This window comes from Peromyscus eremicus, chromosome 11 (assembly GCF_949786415.1).
Source record: "Peromyscus eremicus chromosome 11, PerEre_H2_v1, whole genome shotgun sequence".
Lineage (NCBI taxonomy): Eukaryota > Metazoa > Chordata > Mammalia > Rodentia > Cricetidae > Peromyscus > Peromyscus eremicus.
In genome coordinates, this window is record NC_081427.1 from 30849733 (window position 1) to 30874939 (window position 25207).

The window sequence follows — 25207 nt, forward strand, 5'->3', positions numbered from 1 at the left end:
GCCTTTTTTTTTTTTTTTTTTTTTTTTTTTTTTTGGTGTTTAGAGACAGGGTTTCCCTGTGTAGCTTTGCGCCTTTCCTGGAACTCACTCTGTAGACCAGGCTGGCCTCGAACTCACAGAGATCCACCTGCCTCTGCCTCCCGAGTGCTGGGATTAAAGGCGTGCACCACCACTGCCCGGCCTCTCCAGCTTTCTTGTTTCTCTACATTCTACCTCAGTGGCCAGAAAGATACTAACTGTTTTCAGCTAAGTGGGGAAGAAGGCAGAAGACCCAAACATCCCATAATAGCATGCACCACAGGATGGTTCCTCCCCAGAATCTTACTCTTTAAAGTTGTTAGGTTCAAAACCCAGTCTTTTGTATTTTCCAGAGCCTACTTTAGGATTTGTTCCAGGTCTTTGTTGAAATGTGATCCCTGAACTTATACCAGGGCACCATGACTGAGTGTCCTCAGCTGATCATTGACCTGCCAGCCTGACAGTGCAGGTTTTCTAAGTGGCTAGTACCCATCCAGACTAGCCCTACACATGTGTTTGGGTGGGGCCAGACATGACTGAGTAACAGAGAAGCAAAGGACAAAAGGCAGGGACCAACACTGTCTAGTGACTGTCACGTGATCTGTAGCAACTCCAATCTACTAATTCCATTCAACTCCATCTACTAACTACATTAATCTCATAGAAAGGGAATGCATGTGGATGTGAGAGGGAATAAGACATTGAAAGAGACTGAATAATTTATTTGTGTTTCTACATCATGGATTTCCATTTTCTCTTATTGCTATGGCAACCCAAAATGTGTACAACTAGCAGTTTTGAACCTTCTAGCTGGTGTGTTTTATACCTTGATAACAGTCCATCTAAAGCATGGGTCAAATACTAGAATAAGCTAACAATGACAGGAGATTTTTGTCATTCCAGTTTATTGAATGAGTAAATTTATAGCTTTATTCGCATACAGAAAAGTGCACAAGAAGACAGGACCGCACAAAACAGCTGTGTGGCTGATCATCATTTTCAAAAACTCGACCATCTAGAAATAGTTACCTCCAGTTTAGCACATCTTTAGGTGTTTGGAATTTTAAAGTATGATTTCAAGTCTCTGTTTATAATGACTGAATAGGAAGTTAGACAAGAAAAAGAACATATGCCATCGATAATTAACAATTAGCATTAAACAGAAACCCACAGGACTTCAGCTTGGATCAGTTGGGGCTAATCAACAGGGGTTCACAAGCCCAGCTTCTTGTTTAAATCCTGAGCAGTCATCTTCTTCCACTGAAAGCTAAGATTGTATGAACACCCGCAAGACCTGAGCATGAAGGGTCAAGAGATAACATGAAAAAATACTTAACACAAACTAAAGAAAACTAAAGGGCTTGGCAGGAACAAACCCTTCAGTCCTGTAGAACAAAGAGACTGAAAATGCACTGCATAGGTTTCCAAGGTTATGAGGGAAATCTTGCAGGCAGGTTTTCAATAACCCCAAACATTCGTCCATCACCCTCTCTCCTCTCGTTTCTTATGGTCTTAGTAACTATATGATTGCAGCTTCAAGGAAGTTTTCCAATTACTTGGTAAAGGCATCGCACAACCTCCAGTAAGGACCCAGTGTGTTTGGTACGCAGAATCTAGTCCTTCATCGCTGAGCTGAGTCCAGCTCCCCTCCTGTGTTAAACTGCTCTTCGGAATTTTAGTTTAAGAGAATGGCCCCCGAGTCCACATGGAGAATGAGGAGAGTCTAGATAGATGGAGGACTAACAAGGACTGGAGGGGGCGTGTGCGCTCCAGATCTGTGAGTCATTTAATGCTTTCTGACCCATGAAAATCTGTTCCTGGGTATTGTTTATACAAAGTCAGGAGCAAAATGGACTGAGAATGAGAGACAAAGACAGGGAGAGATAAATGGTGCTTTTCTCTCATTTAAACTAGCCAGCAGGAGGTTAAAAAATGGAACAGCCTAGGTCCTGGGAGAAATCATCAGAATGAAGAGAAATTATACTTTTTTTTTTTAAAGTAATGCACACAACAATCATCTTTATTGAGAAAAAAAATCACATGATGTGAAATTAGGGTCATCAGGGAAAATTTAGGCCATAAGGTCACCAGGGTCAAACAGCTACAAAATGTCTGGAATGAAAACAATTCGAGGCCCCAGGGAGAAATTGTTTTATTAGCTTTGAATAATGCCTTATGTTTGGAGTCAGAATTTTCTCCTCTTCCAGTCAACTGTAAGCACCTCTTCGGGCAGGATTGGTAAATGACACAATTAGCCGAGAGATGGTCATCTTGAAATGGTCCTCATGTGTATTTGAGAAGTTAGCCTTGCTTTCATTTTACACAAAAAATTCTTTCGGAGTGGAGGTGGAAAGAAAGGTGTCTTGCTGTCTAATTAACAGAAGGTTTAGGTTTACGCTGCACACCAGGAACACCAAATGACTTTGAGCTATGAGGATTTGGACATTTACTCAAGGCAGTTTGGAATGAAGGGTTAAGGTGGCCGCACCTCCCAACTGGAGGGTAGAAGGGGGAGTATTCTGGAAGATTCTAGGGGCACAGCAGACAAGGATTTGGTAGGGAAGCTACTTCATTTATATTTGAGCTAGAGAGTTTAGGAGCTTAATTTACGTAAAGCCATAGTTTCAGTTTAGCTTTAGCCTAGACAGAAAGTAAAAGGCATTTTACAAGAGGCAAAGACAAGTAAGGCAGATAATATGTCAAAGGTGGAACACGGACAGAGGTCAGCACGTTTCTGGCTATCGGCTTTGTCCTTGGCTAACACCAGTCTCTTGTTCCTCTGAATAGTCAGCATTACAACTTCCTAGAGAAACATGCAGAAGAAAGGTTAGGATATTTGGGTTGAACATCAATGTATTACATATTCAAAGATCATTTTCAAATGTTAGCCATAGTATATCCCAGAGCTTATGTGAAGATAGAACAAAATAGTACTATCCACTAGATGTGATAGTGCATGCAGCTGATGACCTCTGCACTCCAGAAGGCTGAGGAAGGCACAGGATTTCAAAACTATATAGTAAAACCAAGGGCAGTCTGAACTACAGAGTGAGGCCCTATACCAAATACATCTGTATCTGTAAGGAATTAACTGGGTCAGAGTAACTAAACTGGGAAGACCCACCCTAAATATGGGAGGGGGATCCTTGGAATGGGATCCTGAACTAAGTAAGAAGGAGGAGCAAGCTGAGCACCAGCATCCATTCATAAGTCTTTGCTTATTGACTGTTGATGTAGGGAGACAAGCTGGTCCATGTTCCTGCGACCACGACTTCCTCCATCATGATGGACTTGAACCACAAGCCTTTCATTGCTTAGGTTGCTTTTGTCAGGCATTTTGGTGCACCAACAGGACAAGTAAATATGACACTACCCAACCTATCAATTGCGCAGACTATTGTTATTATTTTCTGCTATTGATCTCTGTGCCTAATTTATCAGTGAAATTTTAGTCATTTATGTATAAGAAAAAAACAGATTGGCACTAAGTTGTAATTCATGGTTTCAGAAATCCTCAGGGAATTTTGAAATGCATTCTCTATGAATAATGGGAGATAAATATTATTATTATTATTATTATTATTATTATTATTATTATTATTACTATTACTATTATTATGTGAGGAAGTTATCTATTATAGATAACTCAAGATAGAGTTTAGCCTTGCTTGGATGAGGAAATATTGAAATAAAATGGGTTTGGATTCATTTCATTCATTTCACTGTTCTACCCTTTCTGGCTGTGTCTTTTCTGATGTTATATGCTTCATTTTCCTCTTCGCTTCAGTGTTATGAAATTAGAACACACTTGGTGTCATTTATTGATGAAACGAACAGATCACATGGAACCCTGGCAGAGATTCAGCTTTTCTAGGATAAAGTCCACTAGAGATGGCAAGCCTCTCACTCCTTTTGAACTTCCACTGCTTCTGAAGGCAACGTTTACAGCTGTCGCTTGTGTCGGAGTGACACATCACTCCACAGGGACCAGCTTGAAATTACCCATGAGGAAAAGGATGAAAGAGAAGTTGTACTGTCATCTGGTTAGCCGACTCATCCGATGGCTTCAGAAAGTCCTTCAAACTTGGGCCTTTTATAGAGAGCCCAATGGTTACTAGGCTGCTTCCCTTTCAACATGAATGGTTTTTTTTAAGAAGTAGGTCTGGGAATGTAGCTGGGAGAGGGCATCATTCATGAAGGCCCGGGTGTGATCTCCAGGACTACATAAAACTTGGTGTAGTGGTGCCTGTCTGTAAGTCCAGCACTTAGGAGGTGGAGGCAGGGGATTCAGAACAAGGTCATTCTCCAATACAGAGAGAATTTGACATCATTTTCTATTGAATAGACATCCATATAGAACTGAAGTATCAAATATACAAGATACAAATTTATATCTCTTAGCTTGACTACTGTTTGTAAGAATTATTTTCCTAAATGCTTAGCCTCATTAAATTATCAGAGTTTTGATTTTCATATGTATTACTCCAAAATTACACATACTTAGCCTCTTTCCAATTCTAAAAATAAAACTTCCCCCTTTACCCTCTCTTTCACAGTTTCACACCATTCACCACTGCAAGAAAATGCGAAATAGTTTCTTCCACTTACGGAAGCTAGGCGAAAGGATTTCCAAAAGGACTCCTGTGGGCATCAGAAGATGCAGGCTGAGAAGCCACCTAAAAGATAAAAACAACACAACAAACACTATTATAGCCATAAGAAAAAACACATGATTGAACCTGTTTCATTTAAGCATCACTTAGAGCAGTGGTTCTCAACCTTCCTGATGCTGTGACCCTGTAATACAGTTCCTCATGTTGTGATGACCACCAATCATAAAATTATTTCATTTCTACTTCATGACTGCAATATTGCTACTGTTATGAATCATAATGTAAATGTCTGATATGCAGGATATCTGATATGCGACTCCTGTGAAAGGGCCAGTCAACGCCAAGGGGTTGCAACCCACAGGTTGAGAACCACTGACTTGGATCATAAGGCAATCAGACATTGTACATGTCTACAGTGAGCCTTGTCTACTTGCTTGGAAATGATGGTACATATTGTTTGTTCAAAGCCAAGGAAGTGGGGAATTGCATTTACTTCCCTCAGCTTGGAAGAACGGTTTTGATGAGGTATAGAACTAACAATGGGAGATTAAGAAATTTATCTTTAAAGGTTTCTAAAAGACTATTTTGACCCAGCTTCTCTCATACTGTTTTCAAAAGACAGATTAAGTGAAATACAAAGGAAGGTTTTTGATGGTCTTATTCCTCAAGTTCGGGAGATGATAATGCCTCCTGTGAAACATCTCATTCCAGCTTGGCTGGATGTTCCCACTGAAGTTTCCTAAGAATACATCATAGGCAAATAGGCATTCTCAGCCAAGATTTACTGCATGAAGAAGGGAGATTCAGGGAGCTATGGGGTACGTGGCATGCCTTCCAGGACTTGGTACTTACGGAGGGCTGTGATGAATTGAAGCCTCCTTTAGAGAAGGGGTTCTCAAGTGAATTGTCAGCAGACTTGGTACCCGAGAGGACACCTTGCCTGGGAGCTGGCTTTGGTGGTTCTGGAAGGCAAAGGACCCGAGCAGATAGTAGACAAGCTTTGGCTCACACACAACACATTCCCTGACTGGCTTATCTTTGAAACTTAATTCGTTTCCACCAGAATGGAAAGCTACATATAGACTTTATCTAAAGTGGAAGACACTCAGAAGTTCCTTGCTTGTGGCCATGGGATGGGGGCTAGATTATGGTTCCGCTCTCTACATGTCGCAATCCATCATCACATTTCTATAGTTCTTGGAAGCCCTTTCAAGAATGGTCACTGGGGGGCAGCATTAGGCCAGTCCTTGGGACTGGCTGAGGGAAAGGGCTCTGGGTAAATAGTTAAACTACTTCCACAGCCCTGAACACCAGAAGAATCAGGATTTCAACTCTTGATGGACATAGAAGGGTCCTCTGAGCTCCCCATGGGACTGTATGACAGCTGAAACATTAGTTAGCAGATAAGGGAGCAAACTTACCATTAATCTTGCTCAACAGCTGATTGGCATCAAAATCATCATGGTCTACATGCTCCTGAGGAATGCCAACTTTATTGTTGAAGTAACTGGAGAAGGCACTTGAAGTCCCAGTAGGAGGTGTCTCTCCCTTCCTTGAGGGTACAATAGGTGGCTGCCGCAGCTGGAAGTCCTTAAACATTTCCTTCACTTCCTTGACTTCTTTGTCCCCAAGTGGGTCTAAGCCAGTGAAAGCATCACTGGGGATGTCCTTTAGTGGGCCATTTCTGGGAGGTGGTTGAGGAGGTGTGGCCAGAACAGAAGGAAGCATTGGAGAGGACTGAGTGGTTGGGGCAGGAGGTGGGAAAGCGTTACTCTGAAAAGGATTCCCCAGAGAGCTTGGGGATGACCAAGTGTTGGGTGCCACAGGTGCAGGAGAACACCATACTGTAGGGGCTGGAGGGGAAACTGGGGCTGCAAACGATGAAGGTTGATTCCAAACTTGAACTGCTGGGGTTGTACTAAAAACGATTGGCTGACCAAAACCTGAAGGCTGGCCACTTATTATGGCTCCCGGGACCACAGCTGGAGAGGGGCTGAAGACAACAGGGGTCCAAGGTCCTGCTTGAGGGGGTGTTACTGGAACACCACCTGGAGGAAAAGGGAGAAACATTATCAAGAGACAAGCTTGAAGAGGATACTTTTTTTATTTTTATTTTTATAACGATGTACTCATTGTATAAAATCATGAGTTTAATTGTGACATTTTCAAATATCCATATAGTATACTTTGGCTGTATTTGTCCCTTTGACAACGATTCTTGAATTTTAAAAAGCATGACTTTCTGGGCATATTTGTAGACCATTCCCAAGGCAAACTACTCTGTGAAGTTTTGAAGCTGACTCAAATAATGGCTTCAAGAGATGAAATCACTCTGAAGGTTAACTCATTAGCACTGTATAGCTGGTGTTCAATCAAATGCTTGTTGTATATTCTTCCAACCACACTTTTTATTTCCCTCCTTAGAAGAGTAATACACCCCATAAGTTCCTAATTGTGAATAGATGAATGCTTATCAAAAGTGTATTGATGAACCTCCAGCACCCTGAACTTTCGAAGAGCCAAGAACTGATTTGCCAAGTGGACAAATATGCAATCACAGTGACTAGTAAGTAGTTCATTAAGATAACACAGTGCTCAGAGTCACTATTCAGTCTTTGCATTTAACAGGTGGCTCCTGCTGAGGACTTCTGGAAACCAGTGATCATGAACGGACACAAGTTCTCCAGGAGTGCCTCTCCTGTTTCAAAGTTTCCCTCCTTTTCCATGCTGCCAAAGTTGACACAGCTACATAAAGAGAAGATCAAATTTAGCTGAGGCCAAAGTTTAGACTTTTCTATATAAAAATGGAAGAAAGGCTATTATCCTAGGAAGGCTGCTTCCAATAAAAGTGCTTCCTGCCGTGTGTCACTCACTAAACTTTGCCAGAAGTTAGGGGGGAGTAGTTATAAGAAGGGGGAAGCAGCCCCTTTGTGAATAACTGTGGCCTCTTCAGAGAGTATTATCTCCAGGGCCTGCCTCCCTGCCTTGTTCTTCAGAATGTAGTTCCCTCATTAGAACCCAGGCCTCTCCAACCTCCGTTCCTTAGGCAGATTCATGCCTTGCATCCTGTTCTAACACAGAACATTCATTCTCTCTACTCTGTCTTCCCAATTGTGTTAACAAATCAGTAAAACATCACCATTGAGAAAAAAAAAACAACAAACAAACAAACAAAAAAACCCAAAGCACTAACCATCTGCTAACCCCAGTCCAGCCTCATCCTCAGTCACTGATGATCCTCTTCTACCCTTGAAACCTACTTGTTCTGAGGGTCAGAGCAAAGCATTCTTTCATGAACCATTTTCTAATTCAACCAAGAAAAGCCTTCAAAGTTGGGATAGAAAAGATTTGTTGCTGTTGGTTTGTTTGTTTCCAAAATGAGAAGAACTTTGAAATGGGGTTTAGGGGCTAACATGGGGTCATCTCTTTTGATCTTTTTGGCATTTGATTCTTTTATTATTGTGAATGCTGGCATCTGGTCAGGAATGCATTTGCTCCACTCTCATAGGATGGACACCTTTCTTGATCAACATGTCTGTTTCTTACTGAGGGAACTGAACCAAGAAGATCGTCAAATTGGGAAGTTCACAGGCTATGCCCACAGAGACAAATTCACGTACCTTGGCCCTGACCCCGGCACATTATTCTCCCATTTTGACCTCTTCACAGCTATGTGGTGATATATTGTTGTGTACCCTAATGAAATTTGCCTGAAGATCAGAGAGACAAAGGAGCAAGCCACTGTCATGCCTTACCTCTAGGACTCCTCAGCCAGAAAAAGCCTCTAGTTCCTGTCTCTTTACACCTTATATACCTTTCTCCGCTCAGCTATCACTTCCTTCTTAGTGCTGGGATTAATGGCGTGTGATTCCCAAATATTGGAATTAAAGATGTGTGCCACCACTGCCTGGCTCTGTTTTTCTCCTAGATTGAGTCAATACTATGTAGTCCAGGGTGGCTTTGAACTCACAGCGATCCAGACAGATCTCTGCTTCCCAAGTGCTAGGATTAAAGGTGTGTGGCACCACTGTCTGGCATCTGTATTTAATTTAGTGGCTTGTTCTGTTCTCTGATCTTCAGGCAAATTTTATTAGGGTACACAATATATCATCACACAGCTAGGCATAAGAAACAACTACTTGTGCAATGGGAACCTAATTCACACATTAATTTCACAGACACAGGAGCCAGGACTTATTTGCTTTATAGAACACATTCACAAAAACCCAAGACATGGCTTCTCTTATTAAGCCTTAAAAGTGGGTCTAGTTTGAACAAAGTTACCGACAACGTTTCAAAACAATTTAATGTTGTGCATGGAAGGAAGGGTCATTGACTAATACTATCAATCATTCAGAAGTGCAAAAACAAATATATAAAAGGAAGCATCCGTTTACCATGCTTCATCCTGAACTACTTGTCTTTCCTTGTGAAACTCTTTAACTCTAGTCATAGATGGCATCAATGGGAGTACCATTTGTAAAAAAAGAAAAAAACTATTATATTTGCCAGGAAGCAAAGGCTTGGTAAGCCAGCATTTGTGCCAGCCTTCATTCTCATATCCCAGACTCCACCCATTATGTTTCCAAAACATTTACGGCCCAGCTGTAGAAAGTAGGGGCAAGGACTGAGGAAAAAGAGAGTATGGGCATAAAGCATTAAATTTTATTACCTTCTGAAGCTAGATCAAAACACAGGGTACAAGTCAAAGCCCAGGGCTCAGCTTCCTGTAATGCCTTCTCCCTGCCCCCCAGATCTCCAGAGAAGACAGTCCCCCAGCTGGGTCCAGCGGAAGCCAGACCTACAACCTTCCATGGTTTGGCTGAGGATCACTGCCAATGGACAGGGGCTACACTGTGGGCCTCAGTTTGAGTTCCATGTCCAAACTTGGAAGAATCATCAGTATTCTGCAGTTGTATACCCCAAGGCCTCAACAGGGGCACCTCGCCAAAAAGCCTCACTTCGCTTGAATAAATTAACAGTTATAGGGTCCAGCTGTATCTTCAGGCTGACTTGTTAAATATTGGCTGGAAGAATTCTTCAAGGCATTGATATTAGACTGCAGAGCTCTGGGATGTAATCTAGTCACAGCCCCTGAATGCACCTTCTCTGCCTTTCTATGAAGGAAGGACACCAGCTGCTTCACTCTGGGTACAGGGAAATGGGCAATGCCAAAGAGGAGGCTTCCAAAGTGCACAACGTATTTAGAGAGGGTCTCTCGGTGCTATATCATTGAGCAGAAGCCTGGAACCTACTGACTGCTCACACTCCCCTGGATTTCAGCTACTCAGCCTCGGCAACGACTCCTTTCTCATCCCTGCTCCAGACGTGTTTAGACAGACTTATTGTGGCACAGAGAAAACAGCAAAGGAGAGAAGAAAGGAAATAAGGGAAGGAAAAGGATGTTGGTGACTGATTCTGTAGAGGGTAGGAAAAGCCATGATTTCCATTCAAATCTTACCAAAGGGCCAGAGAGTCAGTCCTTCTTGATCCTGGGTCCCCCACCTCCCAAGCCAGATTGTACTTGAGTTTGCACAGGTGCCCAGAAGCAAGCAAACAAAGAGGATCCCCAGCAGGATGGCAAGGACTATTGTTGAGGTTTCTAACTGAACTATAGAGCCTGAAAAGAACTAGAGGCTGTGGAGGAAGAGTAACAGGAACCAGCCCTCAGTCAGTGCCCCTTTATTATCATCCTGAAGCAAAGATTCAGTGGATGCAGCAAGCCAGAAATATAAATATAAATATATAAAAATGTGTGTGTGTGTGTGTGTGTGTGTGTGTGTGTGTGCATATGTGTGTATATTTGGTTTTTCAAAACAGTGTTTCTCTGTAGCTTTGGCTGTCCTGGAACCCACTTTGTAGACGGGGCTGGCCTCAAACTCACAGAGATCCACCTGCCTCTGTCTCCCGAGTGCTGGGATTAAAGGTGTGTGCCACCACATATATTTAATCCCAGCACATCCCATTGTCTAAGAAAATTCCATCTATTCTCCTAGCTTTTTTTCCCTAATATTTACCTCCTAGCTCTACTTACATGCTTTTCTAGAAAAAATTATTAATCATGAATTGCTAAGGGTATTCAAAACAGATCGGGATTCATGCCCGTTCCTTGCCTACTTAGACCTAAGGGCAGAGCTGAGCCCAGAACTTAGTTTCCCTTTACGATTTAGCCTTACTTCTGGCTTAACTTATCCCCACCCTGGGGTGTATAAGAGGATCCGAGCCTTGAGAGGAGATAGACTTCCCTCTATTCAAGGCAAATGGCACGGAGAGCATGCATACTGGTGCTTTACTCCATAGACAGCACACAAGGCTCTCTCAGTGCATCTATCTCCTTTTCACCACTGAAGCCAGTCTGACTTCAGAATCCTCTACAACTGTCTTCTGAAAGCCACTGCCAGCTGTTCGGGTACATGCAATACTGAAAATCGACACTTCTTGTCACGCGGCCCCTCAGAGAGCTGAATTTTGGTTACCAGGCAGGAGGAATGTCACAGGCATGTGGCCTGTGCAGGAGTAAAGGCGAGAGGCGTGTTGCTTGAGGTCTCCCGTCTTATGCCCACCAGCGTAGGAAATGCCTTCTTCCTGTGTGTCATCATTATGAGTGACAGCAGCAGAGCCACACCTAATGCCAATTCTGGGAACATACCTAGACCTGCAAGGGGCCCCATTGGGGCAGGAGCACTTGTTTTGAAGAGATCCAAAGGATTGGTCTGAGGGGCCGCAGGTTGTCCTGGGGGTGACGTCTGGCCTGGAGGTTCTGAGGCAAAGATGTCTGAGGCAAGCAAGTCGTTTGCTGAGGACTGACGAGGAAGGAGGGGAAAGAGGGAGAAGAGTTACTCAGGTAGGAGGCAAACGCAGCTTCCATCTGTCTCCTGCTCTTAACCCCAAAGCTAACCTCCACATAAAGGAAAATCTTATATTACTGACAAATGATTGCTTCTACCAATAAATAAAAGAGCAAAGGTGAGGTGTGTGTATTGGGGGGGAGGGTGGGGCGGGTAAGAGACACAGATGGCTGCAGTGAGTGGACAAATGGATACCATCTTGGACTTGGAAAATGAAATCTATTTTTTTCTCATTTTATCCTTTTATGTCAGTCTGGTCTCCTTATTGGCTAAAACTCAAAGCTGGGAAAGAAAGGTCAACGTAAGCATCCTAAATAATTTCAATGATTCCATTTGATCTAAGCCAGTTTTGATAGAGACGATACTACTTTCATCATTAGGTAAGACTACACATGCCCATGAGAGCTTTGAAAAAAATCACCTACAGATACTGCACTTGGAGTCGCTTTTGAATGAAGTTGGTAATAGTGATTGTGTGAGTTTCTAGGTCAATGGGTTATTAAATCAACATTTACATTTAAAAGAGGAGACAGACTTGAGAATTTTATACCACCACCATGGACATCAGTGATGATGGGTGTGCAGGACATGTGTTAGTGTGGGGACAGGACCAAGGGAATCACAAGAGTGCTCTCTCCCTCCCATCCCAGAACATGACAATCAAACTTACCAGAGGTACAGAAGCATAGCAGCATTAACAATGGAAAAAAAAACAACAACAACTTGTGTTTAGTTTAGTATTAAGTGACAAGACATGCAAATGGAAAAAGCAGGTGTGACAAACACTGCCGGGGGAAGCTGAGGAAGAATGTTGACTAGAGGGGAATATTCCTGGAGGGTCGATGTGTCTTATCCCACCTTCTACTTCACAGCCACATAGGAAACTAAAAGAGCAGCAGGAAGAGAGCTTGCGTCACACCACCCTTTGGTACCGAGCATGCACTCTGCTAATGGGTATGTGGAAAAGACAATTCACCTTAGCAGTCCTTCTGCCTCTTCCCGGTTTGGTACTTTGTGGAGGTGGGATAATGGCTATGGAGTCATGTGCTGAGGACTGGACAGAGCTTTCCAAGTCCTGCTTTACGCCATTCGGTACCGATAGTCCTTTGGGAGGGCTTCCCACAAAAGGGTTCGGGGAAGATTTGATATGGAAGCCGTTCTGTTCTCTTTCAGATACCCCGTTTTGAGTTCTCACTGCTTGCGGGGTTTGCGAACTTGGATAGGGCCACGGGCCTGCCTGAGCTTCCTGTTTGCCAGTCCGGTTAGAGATCTGGTCAAATTGCTGACCAAAGTAATCAGTATCACCGTTCAGGGGCCCTTTACTCTGAGGAGCAGACAAGCTGCTCAAATTCTCTTTCTTCTGATCTGGAGGTGTGAGAGAATCAAACGAAGAGGGTGCCGATTGGTCTGGCTGTGCAAAAGGATCATCACGGAAAGGATCGGGATTAGGGGTGGGAAAGAAGTTGAGATTGGCAGAAAAGGCATTTTCAGGCAAGAAGGACGCCTGAGGCTTTGGTCGAGGGAGAGAACAGGAGGAGACGCCATTTGTTAAGTATGGATTTTCTCTTAAAGAGTTCTGATTGGTGTCGATTTCAGAGTTTAGATCCACTAACAGGATATCTTTGCTTTCCTAGCACATTTGGGGGAAAAAAAGAGAGAGAGGGAGAGAGAAAGAGAGACAGTGTTAGTCCATGTTATAACTTCAAATGAGAAAACTACATCCAAATGACAAGGATTACCAGGATTCCTATTAGAACTGGAACTATTACCATCTCACATCAACTCCCTGAGTGTTTACAAGCTGGGAATCCGTTCCTCACTCAGTTTGTGAGCTGTAAGTTTCCATGGGGTCTGCTCTTCCTTCAGTGAAAGCTTGTTCAATTTGTGCTCTCCGTAATCCATACATTCAGATGGGCTAGGTTCATTACCTACATTGGTTCAACTGATGTCTTTGAATTAACTGGGACTCACTCTAAATGATTATCTGAATATACTGTTTGAACCTATGAACTGACTTCAGAAACCTGGTCCACCTTTCTGCCTGAGAAACATACCGTCCATAGTCCTTTTTCCAGAAGTCTTGAACATTACCCCTCTAAATGAGCAAATTCATCAGTTAATATTCATACGGTACCATGTGTATGTATGTGTACGGTGCTGGGAATTAAACCCAGGGCTTTGAGTATCTCAGGTAAGCATTCTACCAGACTTACATTCCACAGCGCCAGATTTCATAGATATGGCTGTGATGAAACTTAAATTCAACTCTATTTCCTTCCTCTGGAGGAAAACAAAATTCTCCATTTTTATCGTGGTCTATGGGTCTGACTCTTTGAATGACAAAGATCTTACTAAAGGTCCTAGGCCAAGTTGGACCTCTCATCTTTAGCATCCTCATCCCCTCTTGGACATACCTTTTGTGTGTGTGTTCTTCTGTACGTGATGCTCAGAATACTGATCACATCTAACCAATTACACACTAACCTCACGTCAGTGTCCCTATTTCCAATACCTAGCTCCTATTTCCTGTATTGTGGCAGTGATTTCACTTATTTATAATTAAAGTCGGCTAATACCTAAGGGGAAAATGTGGGTTTAGGATGTAATTTTCAAAGCATGCAAAATGTATAACTCTGCTAATAACGTTTCTTCTCTGTTACACGAGAAAAACACAGGTGTTAATTGTTTGGTTTCTTCATTTGTCTTATGAAAATTGTTAGCCTCAAAGCTACCAATTTGATCAATTTGACATATTTTTAATTCCGATATATAATTAATTATGATTTATCCTGGGAAAGACCTTTTTGTCTGACTTTGATCCATTAAATACTTAACTATGTCAGCCATAGATTATAAACAATAAACACTGTCCAGCTGGAAGGCAGCTAAAGGAGACATCTAGCAGTAACCTAGGTGGAGTACTATTTTGATCACTGGGATAAGAAGAACAATTTAGAAGAAATCTGAACCTTTCCAACTAATAAGGACAAAAAGCGTTCAAAAGTCTTCATCTTTTCAAGAAAAGAAAAAAGTTCTATTTCTCTCTTGTGGCCCTAGAAGAGGCCACAAAATCAGGTCCAAACCATATTCTCTCTTTTTGCTTTCTTTACTGGAAAATATAAAATCAGATTTTTTTTTGAAAGCCTGGTTTTCTTTTTGTAACTAGAAGAACTCATCACAAGAAAGAACTTAAACTGAAAAGCTTTTAATCAAACAAATGAATTGGAAGATTTCTTAATGAGGGGATCTTTAAGCAATCAAAAGGTGGGATAAGATGCATTCTGGAAGCTTGATTTCAGTATTCATTTGTTTGCTAAGAGCCACCTCTAGGTTAGCATGGTTGTGTGTTCACAGCTGGCAGGGTTCTCCTTTCCAGACACCTCAGAAGAAGTTCTTAGGACACCAAACAGGAGCCACAATGTTAGACTTCTGAATAGTCACCCTACGAGCAAAATGTACAAGGTTCTCCTCAGGTTAGGGTTGTTGTCGAGTGAAGCTTAAGAGTCTAACTAAAAGACTGGACTGGAGAGATGGGAGACTCCTCATCTACTCCCGTGGTCAGAGCTCCATGAGTGCCCTGTGGACTGTCCGCAGTCTGCTTGGCTACCACTTGAGCACCTTCAGACAGATATGAAAGCGAATCAAGCCACTTCAGCAAGCGGTGTGTGGACTGCACCAAGGCAAATTGGAAAACTGAGATCTACAGCTCTTCTCTGGGTAGCTAGCCTCCCAGAGATGGTTATCAACTGAGGCTTCAAGCTCACTGTTGGCTTCCTGCCATTTCTTATGTGCATTCAAACCAGCTTCCTTAGATCAGCTTTCGGAATGTTCCATGGTAGGACTCCATTTGATTTGACCCTAGCTACTATCTATTGCCCCGTATACTTCCATGACCCAGCTCAAATTCAAGGGTTTTTACACTTTTCTTTTTGATATTTCTATTTCAGTTTTACCTGTGTCTACCCTATGCCATTTACGGGGGAAATAAATGTGTATACATACACACATTATTTAAACTTTGTACCCTAATCTAATCCCCTTATGCCAAGTTATATCTCTATGATGGTGGATCATTTCCTGTAGTCTTTCAAGTGGTCATGTTTTTAAAGATCATGTATCATGTACCACCTATCTTTCTACTCTTCTTCCTTCACCTTTTGCCTACTTCTGTGTCTCCATACCTTATTCCCTCCTTTTCTTCCCCCTTTCTCTTTATTTCTTAAACACCGTGAAACATAATGCTCCAGGAATTTTGAAAAAAAAAAAAAAAGGAAAAAATGTCCTAAGGGATGTCAACACATTATTTGAAGTGCATAAAAGTTTTGTTCATCAATTTGGGAAAAGCTACAGCCACTAGGGATAACTAAGAGAGTCTAGGTAATTTAGATTTTTTTCTTGCACTTTACATTTTCCAGAGCAGTTTTTGTAAGAGCTGAAAAACTCTGAAGCATGCTAGTTTTACTAGTCAGAAAAACATCCATTTTGTGACCTCTGTGTCTGGAGTCAATAGGACAGATCATGTTGCTAAAGTCTAACCAACACATAATTAGTCCTGTTATCCTTTTTTAAAACTTACCAGATATTATCTACTTTGATTAAATTTATTATTTCAACTTATTTTTAAACTAAAGCTTGTATTTCTACAAATAAAACATTTTTAGTTTGCAAGGATTATAATATAAGAATAAGGATCATCCATGCTGAGTTTTTTTTTTTTTTCATTTCGTATGGCAGAATGCTTCAGAAGTCCATAACAGTCAATTAAACAGTAGGAGCCTTCTTGCTTCTTCCTCTGCAATTCCACTTGTGTCTCAAGAGCTTTCCTCTCTCTTGGAGTACCCGTTTCGGTGTGACACTTAGAAAGACGATTGCACAGATATCAATTTCTTTTATCTACTAATAAAGAATTGCCAAGATTGTTGAGGAATCAAAAACAGCTCAGAACTAGGTTGGTCCTTCCAGCATCAGCTAACCTAACATGTCAAAAATCTTATCCTGAAAACACCAAGAAGCGTTATAAAGAATGGAAGTTCTGTGGACAAATGAGTAGGGAAGGACTCACCATTTGAAAGACTACACAGTAGTTCTAGCTCCTCTATTGTAGGCTCTACAAGGACTTTGAGATGCCACCACCCAGTGTGATTCTCACACATGGGTACAGAGAAGAGTGCACACAGTTCATGCTTCGGTGGACTTGTGGGTTTATGCAGTGAAGGTGTGCCTGTTGGACTTCTCTGTAGTACTCTGGGAAGTGAGAATTTTCCCAATCTCTCTCTGACTCAGTTCAGTTCCTGAGATCTTCTGCACATCATGAAAACTTACTTGATAACTTCCTGATTTTAAAGAGTCTTATCCAGACATTTCCCCCATTATTCTACATGTGCTAATTCTCTGCTTGTCTAGCTATTGCCTTCTCATCTTTGATGTTCAAGTCTAGAAACTCCCTTCCTTAGAAATCTCATCTGAATCTGCATGCTAGGTGAACATCTGTAATTAGCATCATTTAATTGGCTTTGTCATTAGTCTCAACACTGTCCCTGCTAGACAGAATGGTGGATGATAACACTAATGTGTGTCTTTTTTGCTGCTATGCATTGCCAATAGCAAGTGCTCAGGAAACTAGGAAATTAATAATAAAAGTTGATTTAAAAATGACATGAATATTTCTGTGTGGGGCCTGTTTTTAGAGAAGATCTGAAGAATAAAGTTTAAACCCTAAATCTAAGCATAAATGAGTTTTTTTGCTGGACCAATATTTTCTTATCAATAAAGGAAAATACTGCTATATTCTCACATGACTAACACAGATTCATCAATATTGAGAAGACTTGCTATATAATGATGCTCTATAAAAAAACAGCAATTTTCTAAAAAAAGTTTTTGTTAACATAAAATGAACCTTGTTTAACTCCTTTTTTTTGTTTGTTTTTTGTTTTTCAAGACAGGGTTTCTCTGTGCAGCCCTGACTGTCCTGGAACTTGCTTTGTGACCAGGCTGGCCTCGAACTCACAGGAGAGTCTGCCTCCTGAGTGCTGGGATTAAAGGCTTGTGCCACCACTCTTGGCTTCTTGTTTAACTCTTATTTCATGTCAAACTCATGCTGCTAGATTGCAAAAAAGAAAAGCAGAAAAAGATGAAGAAACTAAGACAATTTAGGATTCATCATTTAACAAACATACTTCTTTCAAATAGACTTATGTCAAGAATCATAATTCAGTCCCTCCTTCTGATCCCAAGTTACTACCAAGAATGAACACACTGACTGGCTAGCAGCACAGATTTAGCTTCTATGCTATACTAGTAATGTATCTGAATTAGTAGTGGTAGTTGTCTATGATGACTTAAGATTCAAATTATTTTCTAGTAGCCACTTCTATTTCATGAGGAAAAATCAAGACATTCCAAGTTTCCACAAAATGCTCAAGCTTTCTGGTTAATTGTAAATTGGGGATTACTGATGTTATTTCAATTACATTGCAAATTTAAAAACAAAACACTTACTGTTGGACTATTTAGGTCAGGAGGTGTAGACATGTCCCCAAACAAATCCATCTGGTCAACACCCTTAAAAAAGTATTTGGATTAGATTCAGATGTGTCTACTAAAAACAATTACTGTGTCTATCATTGTAATTGTTTGTGTCCTAAACTATAGGAAATAGTTGTCGAAACTGGATTGTAGTTGATTTCATACAGATTTGATATTAAGCTGCTCATGTCAGGAAGTGTAGGCTTGTCCCCAAGCACATCACTCTGGTCAACACTTTAAAGAAGTACTATATTAGATTCTGGTGACCTACTAACAAAACTATGTTGTAGACTAACACAGATATTACATTAATGCATAGGAAAATACCTGTCCTAATTGAATTTTCCTATGGATTCAATATAGGTCCGGTATTAGCAATGTCTACAGGAGGTAGAAACCCGTGTTCAAAGAATCACAAAACATCACAAACATACCAGCTTCAGTTTGTTAGCTTGATCATCAAGGGTCATTAGGGCCTCACTCCCATTCTGAAAATAACAGGCAAATATTAAAGGGTTTAATTGATAAAGTACCCCCATAAAGTTTGTTTTCCTGCCTGATTACCCCATTAAGCTGTTATAAATTACTCTCTAATAATTTAGCTATTTATCTTCCATGAAAAGAGTGGTCACTAGCCCAGAGGATCAAATCAGGAGGGTAGAATGCTCTTGCAGGTAGCCAATATGGCTTCCATACATTACACACATCACAAGAAGTTAAGAGGGAGCTTTACCTCTTCTGCTTTGCTGGCTTCTTCGACCTAAAGAGAAAGACATAGATTCACTGTGCTTGGTATTTGGGAAGAGAGTTAGTAAAGGAACAAATACAGCCAGATTCATAGGCAAAAGGAAAAAAATCTTGTATATTTTGCTACATGTTCCCCTCCCTGCTTCACATAGATACTAGATTTTATTTATTTATTTATTTATTTATTTATTTATTTATTTATTTATTTATTTATACTTTCTAGATTTAAGCTAGGCTGCTCTGTCAAGTCCTTTAGCTAATGTGAATGTTATAGGGAGCTAGAGACCGAAATCAGTGTTTCTAAACACATAATCTCACAACTGCCCAACTAAGAACAACAGACAATTCTAGACTTGGAAGGAAAGAAGCCCAACTCTTCAGACAGGGCTTATGCATATGTGAGCCTGAATATAGTTTTAAACATCATAAGCACTTGCCTTTTTCTTTTCTTCTTCCTTTTTCTTTACATTATAGATAACTTGAAAAAGGTCTTTAAGATCCACGACTAATGGTTCAGCCTGAAGCAACAGAAAGCATTAACAGCATTTTGTTCTCATCTTCTTTCCTTGTCCATAATCAATTCCAATTAACACTTTTTATTTCCTACTGAGATTCCTTACAACCCTCCCCTGGATTATAGAGGATTACCATCACCCTCAGATAACTAAAGGACATAGGGTTAATAAATGTTTCACTAATATTAAGAACACACTTATCACAATAGATTTTCTTTTCAATTTTTCAGACAAAACAAGAAGTACCATGACTATTTTTGGGATTTCTTCAAGGTTTCTGGGAATAATTCAATACTGTTCTAAATTCATTAGTAGCATTATTAGAAATTCCATTCTCACAATTTTTTTGCCATACACATGAGTATAAGGTGACATTTACAAAAGATTCTTTAAGCATAAGTCATTGTCTGAATGATGATTGACCTAAAGAACCAGTGGCCTAATGAACTGTTTTGAGTAATTCTTCTTGTTAAATAACAAACACTCCTATTCTCAATGGAGGACTAAGTCCTCAGGTGTACTGTGTCTTAGAGCTTACCTGTTGCCCTGTTTTTATGGCAAAAAATTGATGCTGGCCTTCTCCTCCACACACATAACCAAATGCTCTATTGTCTGTCACATCACGAGCAATGAAAGAAATCTTATTTACTGGATGCTCATGCTCTATTACCTTAAAAGGGAATGTAAAAAAACAACAGTAAATAATATAGAATTGTTGGCTATCACAGCTTGCTCTCAGAAACATATGTGAAGGCATATACCAAGAGGTTAAAGCCTTTGAAGAAAGACCTTTTAGTCTTTGGTTCGAGGCTAGATCTAGATTTTTTTTTTTTTTTTTTGGTTTTCCGAGACAGGGTTTCTCTGTGTAGCATTGCGCCTTTTCCTGGAACTCACTCTGTAGACCAGGCTGGCCTTGAACTCACAGAGATCTGTCTGGCTCTGCCTCCCAAGTGCTGGGATTAAAGGCGTGTGCCACCACCACCCGGTTTTCTTTCTCTCTCTCTCTCTCTCTCTCTCTCTCTCTCTCTCTCTCTCCTCTCTCTCTCTCTTTCTTTGTTTCTTTCTTTCTTTTTTTTTTTTTTATGGCTAGAAAGGGCTCCAAAAGGAAGGGTTAATAGAAACCAAAGGTAGAAGAACATTCTTTTAAAAAAATATAATTACTCAATTCTCTTTTTATCCAAAAGAACTAATCCAGCATTCAAGGATGGACTGAGAGGAACTCAAGAATTTCTAAAATGAAGGAGGAATAGGTAACTTTTGAACCAACCCAAGTGGAGCTGGGTGTGGTGTGGCCTTTATAGTCTCTGGGAATTTGAGATAGCGCATTAGTTTACCCTATGAGTTCAAGACCAGCCCAGGCAACACAACAAGATAGTATCTCAAAACCAGTTGAACAACTGAACAACCAGCTGAGCACATACCAAAACCAGAGCCACTCCCCACAATAGCAACAGCAAGAAAAGCCAAATTCAAGTGAAAGTAGGTCTGTCTTTCCAACTAATGACAAACTTAAATGAACAGCCTAACTAAGCTGGAGAATTATCCAGAGGGCTCCTGTATTTAATTGAAATGGCTGAACCCAGTAAACCTATGAAATGTTGCCAAAAGCATGTTCGACCTTTCCTAGAGGAACTTTGTTATTAGAAGTCAAATGTGACAGAGACTTTCTATTGGTTTATTTCTTCTGATTGTCCTCATCTCTCATGATCCTTTTTAGCTTGCATCAGGATTCAAATCTTCAAAGATACATGTAGGTGGCAAAATGTGTCTTGCATTTTATTTCCAAATGCCTAAGATTACTGAAAAGGTAAGTCAAGTGGTACTTCTGAACCACTGAGTTTGATTGGACAGCATATCTTTAGTCTATAAGACACTAATTTTTGCTAGATGAAGTTTTTACGATATGAATATTAAAATCAACTTGCTAAAGGGATCATATTTGGAGGAAAAAGAAATAATGCCTATGAGAGAAACCTGCTACCATTGTCTGGAGGGACTTGAGATAAAAAGTTATTAAGGGTTGAATGATAATGATAAAAGACAAGACAATGATATCTGAGGAACTAAGGACCAGCAAACTGAGTGGACATTTACCATGGTGCCCTGCCATAAGTCTGGCAGGCAGATTTGGCTTATTGGATAACAGGTACCTCTTGGATGAGATGAATAGACACCTTACCAGGTTGTCTTGATATGAATAGTGTTTTATATCAGAGTTACAAATGACAGTTTAAGTAAATGAATCCTACAGTGTTTTATAGAATAAGAGAAAAATGCCACAGAAGACCTGAAATACTATAGCTTTGGGGTACTAATCAGAATAAAGTAAACACACAATAAAGAAGCAGAACTGATTCTATGCGTAGAACAATAGCCACCACAAAATAAGAAAAAACGGAAAATGACAGCCAAGAAAGTTACATCTGAGGGTTGGGAAGGACAGGGGAAAGAGATGAAAAACATTCTAGAGGTTTTGAACTAGCCACCAAATTCACACATGGTCAACACATTAAAATAAGTTAAGTATTAAGATGAACCTAGTTTTGTATGGAGCTCAAAATAACTATCATATAACAGTGGCAGCACACTTGTGTTGAGGGGCTTATTCACATCTCATAGGAAATGAATTTCAAAATAGGATATCTCGACTCCTTTCTTTCTATTGCCTATTTCAGAGAAGCAGTGCATGACATTGTTCTTTTCTCTATTTGAGGAAGAAAAGGAACTTTTCTGCTGGAATTCAACTACGGTCAGGCTCAGGTGGCCAACCACGGTTAGCAGGCACAAATTCTTACCCCAGTTTTCTCATCAATGATTTTTATGCCAGACAGGGAAATGTTGACCCAGATCCGTTGCTTGTGCTGTCCCTGAGACCGACCAGCTGCTGCCATTCCCTGGTGAGATTGGGAGGATAATATAGAAATGTTTTTTAGAGTATCCTGTAATACTTCTGATGACAAAAACTTAGAAAGACAAATTGCTTTGTTTTCATCTTGGATGGCATCTATGAAAAGACTAAGCACTCTTCATCAAGGGTAATAGGACAGAGTTGAAGATACATGTTATTTCTTCTAGGCATAGGGATGTAGCTCAGTGAAAGTGTGCTAGCCTAATATGTGCAAGCTCATAAATTTAATGTCTATAACACACACACACACACACACACACACACACACACACACAGATACACACACACTCAAATCCCCAGAAGATGGCTCACTTAAACCTTGTATTATATAATTAGGTCCACATAGTACCACAGTATAGAAATTAAAAATTCTGAAACACTGAGCTTGTGAATATGGCTCAGCTGGTAAAGCCTTTGCCATACAAGCATGAGAACTTAAGTTTGATCCCCCAAAACTCACAGAAAAAGTTGGATGCTGTGGCATACACCACTAATCTCAGTGCTGGGGAGGCAGAGACTGAGTATCCCTGGGGCTTGCTGACCAGCCAGTTTAGCCAAATTGGTAAGCTCCAGGTTCAGTGAACTACTCTGTCTCAAAGAATAGTGCCTTAAGGAAGGCACTCAATGTCAACTGTTGTCATACTCACATACACATACACATGAATATGTGCACACATGCACACATACAAATTGAAAACACTGAATGCCATTGCTAAGGACCATCAGTTTCCAACTAGAGTCCCGGATTTTATCTGAATATTTTCTCAGTCAATAGGCATTCTGTGACTTCTTTAAAATGTTTGTTTAATTTTTATTACTTTGGAGTATGTATATATGTATGGTATACATGTGTAGGGAGGCCAGAGGATGATACTGAATATCTCTCTTGGTTAATCTCCACTTTATACACTGAAGCAGGGATTCATTTGAGCACAGAGCTCATAGATCCTCTAGTCCAGCTTGCTATGGGAATAGCATCTCTGCCCTAGATTTATGCACCATTTTTGTGGATGCTGGAGAACTAAATTCTGGTCCTTACACTTGTAATACAAAAACCTTATCCACCAAGCCAACTTCCATGTCCCTATTTTGTGTCTTCTGTGCAGAATAAGACATATCACACACAACTGCCCACAGCTTTTTAAATCATTTAATGATGGAGAATTTAGGGATGGGCTTTGCTCATCCAAGTGCTGAGTTTACCCAAGTGAAAAGGCACTTGGAATCTTACTATCTTGGATTAAAGAGGAATTCTAGAGTAGGAGTCAACAGATTCAGAGAAACCATGGCTTCTCTGAAAAGAAAACACTGGCAGATCAGTGTGTGAAGAGAAGAGCTTGGGTTGACAGGAGCTAACAGAATTCCCACTTTTAGACCCATGGCTGAGACAGCTGGTGGTCTCCTTCCCTCTTTACCTTGAGTTTCATCATAGAATCTTGGCTCATTTTGTCTCCTCTTGCATCAGGTACATCATCAATACCAATTAGCTTGGCCTTGTATTTCACACCATCACCTTTGAACCTGGCCAGCAGGTACTCATCTGTCTTTTCAGAACCTGAGAAGTGAAAAAAAATGCAGTGTAAAGCTTATATTTAAATGACACCCTTAGTTATGGCCACGTGTGCCCATTATCCCCCCAAACTGAATAGCATAAATCTTCATCATACCATACTTGATCATACACGGGATTTCCACTGTCTCGTTCTTACCTCTTTTGATCAAAGTCATTTTCCATAATATTTGATATAGAATTGAGAGTAAAAGAAGAAAAAGAAAAACACACAAAAAACACTTCCTCAGGATACAAAGTAAAGATGAGAAATTCATAAGAACACATGAATTGGGAATTGGGAATATTTTTCATCAAAGCTTTTTTAATGTTTTGAATGAATTTTAGAAAATGGTGTATTCTTTTTTTTTTTGGTTTTTTGAGACAGGGTTTCTCTGTGCAGCTTTGCCCCTTTCCTGGAACTCGTTTTGGAGACCAGGCTGGCCTCAAACTCACAGAGATCCACCTGGCTCTGCCTCCCGAGTGCTGGGATTAAAGGCATGCGCCACCACTGCCCGGCCCATGGTGTATTCTTATTAATGAAAGAAAAAAAAAATAAGGTACCAAACAATTTTCTAACATTTCAACCCATCAAAAACCAAAGGCAAATTGAGGATAAATCCCCATGGTTATAATTTGATAATTTCCCTTCTCTGTATTTTCGTTTCTCCTCTCAAAAGGCCTGGGCTGGCTCATTCCTAGAGCTGAAGGGCAGTAGCCAGAGCAAAGCAGGAAGTCCATGGCATCCTCTCCAGCTCTGGCAGACTTATAAGGACTTGAGTACTATCTAGAAGTACTTAAAGTGTTTAATAAAAAATTTTCGATCTTTCAAAACCAGTGGTGCTAGTGAAACAAAGTGGTTAATAGATTACTGAAAGATAATTACACAATGATAGTTAGGGTTGTATAATTAACCATGTATTTAAACTGAATAATTAAAAAAAACATATAATTAAATAAAATGCTATGAAATATTCCTAACGGAACCTAAGCTGGTATACTCAGAGATGCAGAAACAGGTACTACACACGAGAAAAACCAATCGCTTCTGCCGAAAGAAAAGTTCCCTTCTTAGAACGTGAGAGTGAGCTCACGTGACAGCCAAACAACCCCCCCCCCCCCCCCCCCCGTTTGTCCATACCTTTCTTCTTTTCCTTCTTGGATGGCACTTTTGGTGCGGCCTGTTGGTCCGGCTGACCATTGGTCGTGCCTGTTTCTACTTCGTTAGACATGACAAGAAGACAAGCAGAAAATCCAGCAGCAGCAGACACTCACTGACACCACCGGGCACTCCTTGATGCGCAGGTCTCAAATGGACATAACCCACGACACACACCTGTGGGTAGAGGAAAGGCTTAGTGAAGCGAAAATACAGCTAACCCAAACTCCACGCCACCAATGTCCACAGGGGCCAGTCTGTTGCCTATATATGCTTGTTAACTGCACGCGCTTGCCAATCCGTCTCTATCAGGCTGAACTCT

At 40.7% G+C, this 25207-nt stretch overlaps 1 protein-coding gene across 2 annotated transcripts in view; it reads right to left on the reverse strand.

Moving 5' to 3' along the window:
- Positions 1 to 906: 906 nt before the first annotated feature.
- Positions 907 to 25207, reverse strand: part of Dab2 (DAB adaptor protein 2) — a 56317-nt gene continuing 32016 nt past the window's right edge. The window contains exons 2-15 of one of the 2 annotated variants that reach the window (XM_059276418.1): positions 24868 to 25062; positions 23593 to 23732; positions 22065 to 22163; positions 19808 to 19939; positions 19192 to 19272; positions 18741 to 18767; positions 18442 to 18495; positions 17981 to 18043; positions 12456 to 13109; positions 11281 to 11434; positions 6053 to 6679; positions 5484 to 5593; positions 4627 to 4694; positions 907 to 2821 (exon numbers count right to left, since the gene is read on the reverse strand). In XM_059276418.1, the coding sequence (XP_059132401.1) occupies positions 4632 to 4694; positions 5484 to 5593; positions 6053 to 6679; positions 11281 to 11434; positions 12456 to 13109; positions 17981 to 18043; positions 18442 to 18495; positions 18741 to 18767; positions 19192 to 19272; positions 19808 to 19939; positions 22065 to 22163; positions 23593 to 23732; positions 24868 to 24958 (2295 nt within the window). In that variant the 5' untranslated portion in view covers positions 24959 to 25062 and the 3' untranslated portion in view covers positions 907 to 2821; positions 4627 to 4631. The remainder of the gene's footprint in view (positions 2822 to 4626; positions 4695 to 5483; positions 5594 to 6052; positions 6680 to 11280; positions 11435 to 12455; positions 13110 to 17980; positions 18044 to 18441; positions 18496 to 18740; positions 18768 to 19191; positions 19273 to 19807; positions 19940 to 22064; positions 22164 to 23592; positions 23733 to 24867; positions 25063 to 25207) is intronic. The other variant, XM_059276419.1, reaches the window with a different exon arrangement.